General features: G+C 44.7%; 1 protein-coding gene across 1 annotated transcript in view; it reads right to left on the reverse strand.

Annotated features, from left to right (window-relative positions):
• Positions 1–11,539: 11,539 nt before the first annotated feature.
• LOC129835645 (IgGFc-binding protein-like) overlaps positions 11,540–13,599 on the reverse strand; it is a 119,196-nt gene continuing 117,136 nt past the window's right edge. The window contains exon 122 of the mRNA XM_055901366.1: positions 11,540–12,526. Coding sequence (XP_055757341.1) covers positions 12,429–12,526 — 98 coding nt within the window. The 3' untranslated portion in view covers positions 11,540–12,428. The remainder of the gene's footprint in view (positions 12,527–13,599) is intronic.

Genomic DNA, 13,599 nt, shown 5'->3' on the forward strand with positions numbered 1-13,599 from the left:
TCTTTCCAAGACACCCATTTCTCTACTCTATTTGCCCTCATGTGGCTTGGCTCCTCCTTTCTCTCTCTTTCTTTCATTCTGTAATAGAAAGACAGGAATAAAGCAGGTAAGTGAGTGATACACAAAGCATGAGGGAAACTGATGAGAAAAGGGATGAAGAGAGAAAGTACCTTGCTGAGAGCGCGAGGGAGAGGGGAGAGAGAGATAAGGAGAGAGAGGGAGGGAGAGTGGATTCAGTATAAGGAATCACAACTGATTTGGTGTGGAGTAGTTTACTGTAGAAATAGTGTATTTCACAGATAATCCTCCGCAACAACCACTCTGTCAAGTTGAATTCACTGTTGGAAAACGTCAATCTCCAAAAATTGAGTTTTGTGTTGGTTTTTAAGAAACCTCTGTTGTCTTAAATTTGATCAGAATTGTGGGACTTTTTGGTTGTCGGGGTTCTTGATGATGTCAGTGTGATGGAGGACAGAGAGTCAAGGGGCTGTTGGAACCACACACAGACACACAGGGTCAGTTGGAGGATTTGCTGTCAGGGACTGGAAAAAAGAGAGAGAAGGGGGAGGACAAATCAATGGGAGAGTAAAGTGAAAAGGCGGCAATTGATTGATGGACAGACAGATTAAAATGTTATGGTTAAGAGGGCATGAGAAAAAGAGGATGGATGATGTCAGAAGAGAAAGGGAGAAACGTAATAATAAAGTTTGTGGGATTTTTTGTTGTAAGAGAGTATAAGTAGAGACAAATTCATCTATATAACATATTTATTACTCACCGATTAAAAGCTAAAAAGTAGTGAGTCTAGGCATCAACAGAGAACAAGAACTTCACGCCTCTACTTTGAGAGAACTAAGATTGTGTATGTAATAATTGGTGAAAGTTTGTCTCCATCTACTGGTGACACTAGATTCTTAAAAAAAATTATAAACCTTTAACTAGGCAAGTCAGTTAAGAACAAATTCTTATTTACAATGACGGCCCACCCCGGAAGACGCTGGGCCAATTGCGTGCTGCCTTATGGGACTCCCAATCACGACCGGATGTGATGCAGCCTGGATTTTAGATAAATATCCTTCTAGATATAAGACACAACGACAGACACGCTGGAGCAGTCCCAACAAAAACAAAACATATTTTATTAAATGTTCACATTTAAAATCAACTTTCTTACCATCTTCAGAACCGTGCAACCCGCAACAGGTAAACTGAAACTATACAGAGAAGTTGGACTTCAACATCACACTACAATGCTCCCACATTTCTGCTCCCAGTTTTAATCTGAATCAAATTTTAATTATTTAACTACTGATCCTACTGACAAAGAAACAAACAGAAAAAATGAAAAGGTGCAACTGCATTTTGGACTAATAACCGTTTGGTTCAGTACAGTTCTTTTGATTGCTTGCTGACATCCCCCCAAGGGAACTGGCCTAAGACGCTGACGTCTAGGGGCAACTTCCGCCAAGACCTCTTTGCTCGCACTCAAGCCACAATGCGCAAACTACCTAACCTATCTAAAGAAAATCTAACATTTTTCTCAAACATACTGACAGAATTTCACAGTGTACTTGCTTGACCCCCTGATTACAGCTATAAACCAACTTCCTGGTTGTGTTCTAGAATGTTCTCATTCTAGAGTCTGTTCCGAGAACAACCCATGTAATATAACTGGAACAATTGAATGCATTGCTGGGGAGGTATAAAGAAACAGATTGCATTGAGTGTGTCGTCACTTCCATCTAGTAGAATCATTGTTTAAGATGGACTAACAAGAGGGTCAAGCCTTCCTTCCCTGAGCTAAAACACTGATACAAAACCTAGGAGATTTCTCTGTGAACTATTCTAACTTCTAACTGGGCAAAAGCTTGGTTTGGGTAGTGGGAATAGAAGTTGATATGGTCCATGGCTAGACTATAGTAGGGCACTGCAGAGTCATCGTATTGTGTAAATGACACCCCATATATAGTGCACTAGTAGAGTTCAAAGTAGTGCACTATATAGGGAATGGGGTGTTACTTTTGACAAGAGCCAATAGTCCTGTCATAAGTAGTGAACTACATAGGTATAGGGTGCCATTTTAGATCCATACACACTCGTCTATATAATCTCTGTCATTGTAGATCCATACACACTTGTCAAAATATAATCTCTCTGTCATTGTCTGCATCTTGAATGGCACACCAGTCTTTATATAGTGCGCTACTTCAAAACTAGGTTCCCATTACAGACTGCCTTAGTGTCCAGTCTACTCCATCTTCTTCTTCAGTGTGGAGCTGCTGTTCCAGTAGTACAGGAGCTGGGCAGCGATGAGGCCGTTACAGGAAGAGGATATGACATAGGTCAGGGCCATCAGGGAGTCACCTGTTTCCTGTTTACAGAGAGAAACCAGGAAGAAGAATTTGTTGGATTAGGACAGGATCACACACAGTCCGAGTCCCAAACAGCACCCTTTTCCCTTTAGAGTGCACTCCTTTTGACCAGGGCCCATATACATATTTGGGACGCATATACACACTCTGACATACAGTGGACACTTTTTATAGAGGTTGTTTTACTTGGCCCCTCACCTTGATAGAACCCAGTTTGGAAATAACCCAGGTCATTTGCCCACCAATGTAAAGCCTACGGCCAGAAACCTTGGTGTCTTTGACCCTGACCTAAACCTCGAGTGTAAAGAAGATTACTTTTCCCTTTAGTGTACACTCATTTTGACCAGGGACAATAGAGCTGTGGTCAAAAGGAGCGCACTATAGGGAACAGGGTTCCATTTAGGACGCATATACACTCACACACAGTAAGCCGCTCAGGATAAGTGCATCTTCGGAATGACTCAAATGTAAATGTAACGTAAAGCCTATTGACAAATACCTGTATTGAGGTGAATATACGAGCCAGGGAGACAGGGAAAAGCATAACCACAGTGATGGCAGACAGCTGTCCTGCGTGTTCGTTCCCATAGTTAGTCACTACCTGGATCAGCTGTAATGACAGGGAGAAATACACATTATCACATAGTAACACAATAACATTATGTTAAATGGTGATAATACCCGAGAAACAGGTTTTAGGAAGATATATTGGCACGGTGTTCTTAGGCCCGAGACCAAGTCCAATAGATCCTCCAAACACCGACTTTTATACAACGAGTTACCGACATATTCACTGTTACCAACAGTTTTAACCAATCGGTATTCAGGATTAGACCCACCCGTTATATAAATGATGGTAATTTATAACACATGTTATTTTTTATAGATTTATTTTGGCGTAATTTTTACAGTTGAACAATTTAAAAGTGCAAAGAAACCCTAGTAGCCTGGATACCAGTCTGTTAAGCTAATATTACACTCCTGTGCCAGAGAGCAAACAACTGGTACCCAGCTAGAGGAATGTCAGCTAAAGACTGGTACCCAGGCTAGAGGAATGTCAGCTAAAGACTGGTACCCAGGCTAGAGGAATGTTAGCTACAGACTGGTACCCATGTTAGAGGAATGTCAGCTAAAGACTGGTACCCAGGCTAGAGGAATGTTAGCTAAAGACTGGTACCCAGGCTAGAGGAATGTTAGCTACAGACTGGTACCCAGGCTAGACGAATGTTAGCTACAGACTGCTACCCAGTTTAGAGGAATGTGGTTTATTCCAGGGTGCTGAGTGGGTAGCCTCCACAGTCTCCAGGCTCTTGTCCTGTATCACCATCAGTGGGAGTAAAGACAGGGTTAGAAAACATGTGTCACGTTCCTGACCTATTTATGTTAGTTGTTATGTGTGTTAGTTGGTCAGGACGTGAGGTTGGGTGGGCATTCTATGTTTTCTGTTTCTGTGTTGGTTTTGGGTTTGCCTGGTATGGCTCTTAATTAGAGGCAGGTGTTTGGCGTTCCTCTAATTAAGAGTCATATTTAGGTAGGCGTTGTCACAGTGTTCGTTGTGGGTGATTGTCTCCTGTGTCCGTATGTATGTTCGTACCACATGGGACTGTAGCGTTTGTTTGTTTCGTTTCGTTTCGATGTCGTCTGTTTCCTGTACGTAAGTTTATGTTTAGTTATGTAAGTTTATGTTCAGGTTTCGTCAACGTCGTTTTCTTGTTTTGTAGTTTGAAAGTGTTTTGTTTCGTTTCGTGTTGCCATCGTGTTTATAATAAAGATGGCTTATTTCCCACAAGCTGCATTTTGGTCTGAAGATCCTTCTCTCCTCACCTCATCGGAGGATGAGGAGAGCGTCACCCGTTACAGAATCACCCACCACGCTAAGACCAAGCGGCAAGGGAAAATTAAACGGAGTAAGGGACAGGAGAGAGAGGAGCAATGGACATGGGACGATGTTTTGGATGGAAAGGGTTGCTACACTTGGGAGGAGATCCTGGCTGGGAGGGATCGCCTCCCATGGGAACAGGTGGAGGCACTGAGGAGAGCAGAGGCTACCGGGGAGAGGAACCGGAGCTATGAGGGAACGCGTCTGGCACGGAAGCCAAAAAACCCCGTAAGTAATTCCCAAAAATTTCTTGGGGGGGGGCTAGGAGGTAGTGGGCCAAGGGCAGGTAGGAGACCTGCGCCCACTTCCCAGGCTTACCGTGGAGAGCGGGAGTACGGGCAGGCGCCGTGTTACGCAGTAGAGCGCACAGTGTCTCCTGTACGAGTGCATAGCCCAGTGCGGGTTATTCCACCTCCCCGCACTGGGAGGGCTAGATTGGGTATTGAGCCAGGTGTCATGAGGCCGGCTCAACGCGTCTGGTCTCCAGTGCGTCTCCTCGGGCCGGCATACATGGCACCTGCCTTACGCATGGTTTCCCCGGTTCGCCTACATAGGCCGGTGCGGGTTATTCCACCTCCCCGCACTGGTCGGGCAACCGGGAGCATTCAACCAGGTAAGGTTGGGCAGGCTCAATGCTCAAGAGTGCCAGTACGTCTCCACGGTCCGGTATTTCCGGCACCACCTCCCCGCCCCAGCCTAGTACCTACAGTGTCTACACTACGCACTAGGCTACCAGTGCGTATCCTGAGCCCTGTTCCTCCTCCACGCACTCTCCCTGTAGTGCGTGTATCTAGCCCGGTGCCTCCAGTTCCGGCACCACGCACTAAGCTACCAGTGCGTCTCCAGAGCCCTGTACACACTGTATCTTCTCCCCCTACTAATCCTGATGTGCTTGTCCTCAGCCCGGCGTCACCAGTGCCGGTACCTCGCATCAGGGATAGAGTAGGCTTTGAGAGTACAGTGTGCCCTGTCCCTGCTCCCCGCACTAGTAGGAAGATGCTTATCATTAGCACGGTGCCTCCAGTTCCGGCACCACGCACCAGGTCTACAGTGCACCGTATCCGGCCAGAGCCATCCGTCTCCCCAGCGCCATCTGAGCCATCCGTCTCCCCAGCGCCATCTGAGCCATCCGTCTCCCCAGCGCCATCTGAGCCATCCGTCTCCCCAGCGCCATCTGAGCCATCCGTCTCCCCAGCGCCGTCTGAGCCATCCGTCTGCCAGGAGCCTGCAAAGCCGCCCGTCTGCCATGAGCCTGCAAAGCCGCCCGTCTGCCATGAGCCTACAGAGCCGTCAGCCAGACAGGAGCCGCTAGAGCCATCAGCCAGACAGGAGCCGCTAGAGCCGTCAGCCAGACAGGATCTGCCAGAGCCGCCAACCAGACAGGATCTGCCAGAGCCGCCAACCAGACAGGATCTGCCAGAGCCGCCAACCAGACAGGATCTGCCAGAGCCGCCAACCAGACAGGATCTGCCAGAGCCGCCAACCAGACAGGATTTGCCAGAGCCGCCAGCGAGCCATGAGCAGCCAGAGCCGTCAGAGCGCCATGAGCAGCCAGAGCCGTCAGAGCGCCATGAGCAGCCAGAGCCGTCAGAGAGCCATGAGCAGCCAGAGCCGTCAGAGCGCCATGAGCAGCCAGAGCCGTCAGAGCGCCATGAGCAGCCAGAGCCGTCAGAGCGCCATGAGCAGCCAGAGCCGTCAGAGCGCCATGAGCGTCGAGAGCCGTCAGCCTGCCATGAGCGTCGAGAGCCGTCAGCCTGCCATGAGCGTCGAGAGCCGTCAGCCTGCCATGAGCGTCGAGAGCCGTCAGCCTGCCATGAGCGTCGAGAGCCGTCAGCCTGCCATGAGCGTCGAGAGCCGTCAGCCTGCCATGAGCGTCGAGAGCCGTCAGCCAGCCATGAGCGTCGAGATTCGTCAGTCAGCCATGAGCTGACCTTCAGCCTGAAAAGGCTAGTTACCCAGAACTGCCCATCAGTCCAGAGCTGTCTCTCTGTCCGGAGCTGCCTTTCAGTCCGGAGTTGCCCCTCTATCCTGATCTCCCTCTCTATCTTTATCTACCTCTATATTCTTATCTATCCCTCTGTCTTGATTTATCTCTCTGTCCCGGTGTTGTCATTATTGGGTATATTATTAAGTGGATTTTGTGGGGGAAAAAAGAGGGTGGACATTCTTGGAGGGAGGAAGCTAGGATGGATTATGGTGGGGTGGGAACCGCGCCCGGAGCCTGAGCCACCACCGTGGTTAGATGCCCACCCAGACCCTCCCCTAGACTTTGTGCTGGTGCGTCCGGAGTTCGCACCTTGTGGGGGGGGTACTGTCACGTTCCTGACCTATTTATGTTAGTTGTTATGTGTGTTAGTTGGTCAGGACGTGAGGTTGGGTGGGCATTCTATGTTTTCTGTTTCTGTGTTGGTTTTGGGTTTGCCTGGTATGGCTCTTAATTAGAGGCAGGTGTTTGGCGTTCCTCTAATTAAGAGTCATATTTAGGTAGGCGTTGTCACAGTGTTCGTTGTGGGTGATTGTCTCCTGTGTCCGTATGTATGTTCGTACCACATGGGACTGTAGCGTTTGTTTGTTTCGTTTCGTTTCGATGTCGTCTGTTTCCTGTACGTAAGTTTATGTTTAGTTATGTAAGTTTATGTTCAGGTTTCGTCAACGTCGTTTTCTTGTTTTGTAGTTTGAAAGTGTTTTGTTTCGTTTCGTGTTGCCATCGTGTTTATAATAAAGATGGCTTATTTCCCACAAGCTGCATTTTGGTCTGAAGATCCTTCTCTCCTCACCTCATCGGAGGATGAGGAGAGCGTCACCCGTTACAACATGGAATACATCCACACACTAGTAGGCTGATTATACTGTCAAATCCTAGTGTTTACTACAAAGCCGGTCTTGTCACAATGTAGCTCTGGTTACAAGTAGTGCACTTAATGGAAAAGAGTGGGCTCTAGTCAAAAGTAGTGCACTATACTATATAGGGAATAGTGTGTCATGTGAGACAGCAATAGACGACATTATCATCATCAGGTGAAGGTCCTTCTCCTTCACCTTAGGAGACCGGCTGCTGTGGTTATTAGGCTGCTGCATTATGGTCTATGGAGAGGAGGGAGGGAGGGAGAGAGAGGGAGAGAGAAATAGAGACAGAGAGAGAAATGAGGTAGTAAGGGTGAGAGAGTGATAAAGACAAAGAGAGGGGAAGAGAGAGAGATGTACTATTTCACAAGAACAATAACAATTGAGCCATGCAGTCAAGTTGTCTGACAGTGTTTATAGGACCAAGGGTCAGTTCCACAGACTGCGATACAGTGATTACACGTTACTGGAATTCTCCAATTGTTTCCTTGTAACTCATAAGAAACGTATTGAACCAACATCAACCTCATGCAATGTGATCAATCATTTCACAGAACTCTTAGATTCAAAACCTTTTCAGGTATAATACTGTAACTGTAGGTGCACTTGCTTTGTTTTGATTGAGGTGGGTTTTAATGTCATAGTTTTCAATCATTTTGATTCAATGTCTGAAATAGTATTTAAACAATGTATATTCTGGAAGTTTGTAACAGTTGTTTATAAGTCAATTAATTATTAACATTGAGTAGCTATAACTTTTGGTTTGAGGTTTGACTGAGGTTTGACACTTTTGACAGCTTTCTTATTCTACTGTTCATGTCACGGATCCCTCCGGAAGTTTCATTACCCACACCTGGCCCAATTCCCAGTGATTAGTAATTGCATAAGTGTGCCCTGTAGATAATTGTTACAATGTCCGTTGATGCGTTTGAGTACCTGTGATGTGTGTTTTGGGCTTTAGTGCCATTGTGGATTGCTCAGATGATTACGGGTGTCGTCCAGTGTGCTAATCATCGTATGCTTGTGTTATTTATTCGAGGTACTCCTCGCTCTTTTATTTGGGTTTCGTCCCTGTGTTTTGTATAGTGTTTGTTTGGTCTTTGTTCCTGTGCCTTTACACGGCACGCCGTGATTTGGGTGTAATAAAAAACCTTATTACGCATTCCTGCGCCTATCTCCTGAATCATTCGTACCAACGTGACTGTATCTATATTAGCATCTTATAATATACAGCGTCTATAATTATGAAATATCTGAAAATACCCAGAATTGACCTCCTAAACACAAAAAAAGTGACGTACCTGTTCATCTCTCACCTGCCTCTTGTGCTCATGGTACTACTGTTGGTCATACACACAGTAGATGCATTTGGTCTTGAAAGTGGACTTTGACTGAATAAATCATATCATTTTACTGGAAGACAGATATGTTTCTTACCCGCCAGGCAGATACAGGTAGAGAGGGATTAGGGTGTTAAGTCGCATCAGCCCAGCTAGCGTTATTACTTTAATAATGTTTACATACTGTTCTACCCACTTCATACATATATATACAGTTGAAGTCAGAAGTTTACATACACTTAGGTTGGAGTCATTAAAACTCATTTTTCAACCACTCCACAAATGTCTTGTTAACAAACTATAGTTTTGGCAAATCGGTTAGGACATCTACTTTAGTAATTTTTCCAATAATTGTTTACAGACAGATTACTTCACTTAATCACAATTCCAGTGGGTCAGAAGTTTACATACACTAAGTTGACAGTGCCTTTAAACAGCTTGGAAAATAAACAGCTTGGAAAATGTGAGAATGCTGTTCATCGACTACAGCTCAGCATTTAACACCATAGTACCCTCCAAACTCGTCATCAGGCTCGAGACCCTGGGTCTCGACCCCGCCCTGTGCAACTGGGTCCTGGACTTCCTGACGGGCCGCCCCCAGGTGGTGAGGGTAGGTAACAACATCTCCACCCCGCTGATCCTCAACACTGGGGCCCCACAAGGGTGCGTTCTGAGCCCTCTCCTGTACTCCCTGTTCACCCACGACTGCGTGGCCATGCACACCTCCAACTCAATCATCAAGTTTTGCGGACGACACTACAGTGGTAGGCTTGATTACCAACAACGACGAGACGGCCTACAGGGAGGAGGTGAGGGCCCTCAGAGTGTGGTGTCAGGAAAATAACCTCACACTCAACATCAACAAAACAAAGGAGATGATTGTGGACTTCAGGAAACAGCAGAGGGAGCACCCCCCTATCCACATCGACGGGACAGTAGTGGAGAAGGTGGAAAGTTTTAAGTTCCTCGGTGTACACATCACGGACAAACTGAATTGGTCCACACACAGAGACAGAGTTGTGAAGAAGGCGCAGCAGCGCCTCTTCAACCTCAGGAGGCTGAAGAAATTTGGCTTGTCACCAAAAGCACTCACAAACTTCTACAGATGCACAATCGAGAGCATCCTGTCGGGCTGTATCACCGCCTGGTACGGCAACTGCTCTGCCCACAACCGCAAGGCTCTCCAGAGGGTAGTGAGGTCTGCACAACGCATCACCGGGGGCAAACTACCTGCCCTCCAGGACACCTACACCACCCGATGTCACAGGAAGGCCATAAAGATCATCAAGGACAACAACCACCCGAGCCACTGCCTGTTCACCCCGCTATCATCCAGAAGGCGAGGTCAGTACAGGTGCATCAAAGCAGGGACCGAGAGACTGAAAAACAGCTTCTATCTCAAGGCCATCAGACTGTTAAACAGCCACCACTAACATTTAGTGGCCGCTGCCAACATACTGACTCAACTCCAGCCACTTTAATAATGGGAATTGATTGAAAATTATGTAAAAATTTATCACTAGCCACTTTAACAATGCCACTTAATATAATGTTTACATACCCTACATTACTCATCTCATATGTATATGTATATACTGTACTCTATATCATTACTGCATCTTGCCATCTTTATGTAATACATGTATCACTAGCCACTTTAAACTATGCCACTTTATGTTTACATACCCTACATTACTCATCTCATATGTATAGACTGTACACTATACCATCTACTGCATCTTGCCTATGCCGTTCTGTACCATCACTCATTCATATATCTTTATGTACATATTCTTTATCCCTTTACACTTGTGTGTATAAGGTAGTAGTTGTGGAATTGTTAGGTTAGATTACTTGTTGGTTATTACTGCATTGTCGGAACTAGAAGCACAAGCATATCGCTACACTCGCATTAACATCTACTTGCCATGTGTATGTGATAAATACAATTTGATTTGATTTGATTTGAAAATCCCAGAAAATTGTGTAATGGCTTTAGAAGCTTCTGATAGGCTAATTGACATCATTTGAGTAAATTGGAGGTGTACCTGTGGATGTATTTCAAGGCCTACCATCAAACTCAGTGCCTCTTTGCTTGACATCATGGGAAAATCAAAAGAAATCAGCCAAGACCTCAGAAAAAAATTGTAGACCTCCACAAGTCTGGTTCATCCTTGGGAGCAATTTCCAAATGACTGAAGGTACCACGTTCATCTGTACAAACAATAGTACGCAAGTAGAAACACCATGGGACCACACAGCCATCATACCGATTAGGAAGGAGACGCGTTCTGTCTCCTAGAGATTAACGTACTTTGGTGCGGAAAGTGCAAATCAATCCCAGAACAACAGCAAAGGACCTTGTGAAGATGCTGGAGTGAACAGGTACAAAAGTATCTATATCCACAGTAAAACGAGTCCTATATCGACATAACCTGAAAGGCCGCTCAGCAAGGAAGAAGCCACTGCTCCAAAACCACCATAAAAAAGCCAGACTACGGTTTGCAACTGCACATGGGGACAAAGATCGTACTTTTTGGAGAAATGTCCTCTGGTCTGATGAAACAACAATAAAAATTAGAACTGTTTGGCCATAATGACCATCGTCATGTTTGGAGGAAAAAGGGGGAGGATTGCAAGCCGAAGAACACCATCCCAACCATGAAGCACAGGGGTGTAACGTTCGTCGTCGGAATGAGACCAAAGCGCAGCGTGGAAAGTGTTCATGATTATTTATTTAAACTGAACACTGAGACAAAATAACAAAATGTAACACCACGAAACAGTTCTGTCTGGTGCAGACACAAAACAGAAAACAACTACCCAAAAAAACACAGGTGGGAAAAAGCTGCCTGTGTATGATTCTCAATCAGAGACAATGATAGACAGCTGCCTCTGATTGAGAACCACACCCGGCCAAACACAAAGAAATACAAAACATAGAACAATGAACATAGAATGTCCACCCAAATCACACCCTGACCAAACCAAAATAGAGACATAAAAAGCTCTCTACTGTCACGTTCCTGACCTGTTTCTGTTAGTTTTCGTATGTGTTAGTTGGTCAGGACGTGAGTTTGGGTGGGCAGTCTATGTTTTCTGTTTCTATGTTTGTTTAAGGGTTGGCAAACACCTGCCTCTAATTGAGAGCCATACCAGGCAACCCTTAAACAAACATAGAAACAGAAAACATAGACTGCCCACCCAAACTCACGTCCTGACCAACTAACACATACAAAAACTAACAGAAACAGGTCAGGAACGTGACATCTACAGTCAGGGCGTGACACCACCATGACCCCAAAGGGGCTCTGTAATTTGTTTTGTTTTTGGTCACTCCTAGTATGTTGCACTTGCTGAATGAATAAAGGCAATTGGAGGGATTGGGCTTGTATACATGCCGTTCGTGTGTGTGTGTGTGTGTGTGTGTTTGTAAAAAATAAGAATATTTTATGCTTGCAGCAACATAATTTAATTCAATCAACAACATCTGGCACTTGAGGCATTTTATAATTTCACTTTTCCTTGGATCTTTTCTGACATGTAATATTTCACACATTATCAAATTACAACAACAAAAGCATGAATACGTTAATAAAAGCAGGTAATATAATAACAATATTCACAAATTCCACAAATAATATCGGGACAGATATTTAACATTGACGTTACGGACTGTTATGAATTTGTGTGCATTTTAAAATGCATTTTAAAGTAAACTTGTCAGCATTTTATTGGATTTACAGAGTGGTCCTCTGTAGACCAGTTGGTAGAGCATGGCTCTTACAATGCCAGGAAAGTGGGTTTGATTCCTGGGGCCACCTATTTGCAAAAGAAAAGTTCTATAGTTGTATGCACGCATCTGCTAAATGACATGTATTATTATTGAGTATCATGCCACTGTTAGGGTCTAGCTTGTGTTTGTGTGTGACCTCCGACCTCATCTGCCAGTAAACATGAAACTCTTGAGTTCTCTTTTCTCTCTCTCTCCAGCTACATGGGAGTCACATTGTTGCTTGCGTTCTTCTCATGGTTGCCGAAGTTGTCGTATTTGACGTTGCTGTCCTTAAGATGCAAGTGGTACTGGGTGCCTAGTAGAAATTAAATTGATGGAATTATGAGAGTGGGAGGGAAAGAGAGGGAGAAGGAAAAGGAGAGATGAGACATAGAGAGAGAGAGAGGGGAAAAAGAGGTGCAAGGTTGATTAATTTGTTGTTTTTATGACATTAGGTCCAGGTGTTTCTCCTAGTCAGGTCACTAAGGTGATCAAGAGATTCGTTTGGAAAGCTAGAAGGCTTCCTACCTGTCATGTAATCTAGTGAAATAATACCTTTTCAAGAGTGTAAACTGAAGCACGTCTCTTTAAAAGTAGCATTGATTTCACAATTTCCCTCCTGATCATCGCTTCATAGAATGAAGAAAGTGTATATTTGAACCACAGAACAAAACTTAAAGAGGCTCTCCATAAATGTTGTATATTTTTTAGCCAGTAGTTCTGAAAGCACTAAGCGTTATCATATAATTGTCCATGTAAAAAGACCATGTAAAAAACATGTCTGATTAGGCTGAATAATATCCAACCATACCTTTTTAATTCTATTCCAGCTATGCATTTTGATAGATTTTTAAAAAATGGACTAAATCTTTATTTACCACTTGGGTCCTGTTTCAGTAATGATGAAATCAGACCTTCTTGTTGAGTATCTGAGTAAGTTCCTCCTCTGTAATTTTGGCTTCACATGAGTCTTTCTGTACAGCTTTTACATTATTACAATTTTTTATTTACAATTTTACATTATTAATAGGAAAAAAATCCTTACAATTATCTTTGGTTGTTGGAGGTGGAGGAGACTGATGCTGACGTACCTTGCTTCCTCTTTCAAAATATTGTTTAGTGAATCAAACCCTCCCCTAACCCAGACGACGCTGGGCCAATTGTGCGCCGCCTCATGGGTGTCCCGGTCACGGCCGGCTGTGACACAGCCTGGGCTCGAACCCGGGTCTGTAGTGACGCCTTAGACCACTGTGCCACTTGGGAGGTTGCAGTAAATTATTTTCGATAGTATTTCTATGTTGAAGATTTAAAAAAATATGTGGTGCATTTTCCCCCATATTCCATCCAGATTGCTTTATTTGTAAAATATATTACACTTCATCTTTCTTG

Source organism: Salvelinus fontinalis, chromosome 36 (assembly GCF_029448725.1).
Source record: "Salvelinus fontinalis isolate EN_2023a chromosome 36, ASM2944872v1, whole genome shotgun sequence".
NCBI classification, from domain to species: domain Eukaryota; kingdom Metazoa; phylum Chordata; class Actinopteri; order Salmoniformes; family Salmonidae; genus Salvelinus; species Salvelinus fontinalis.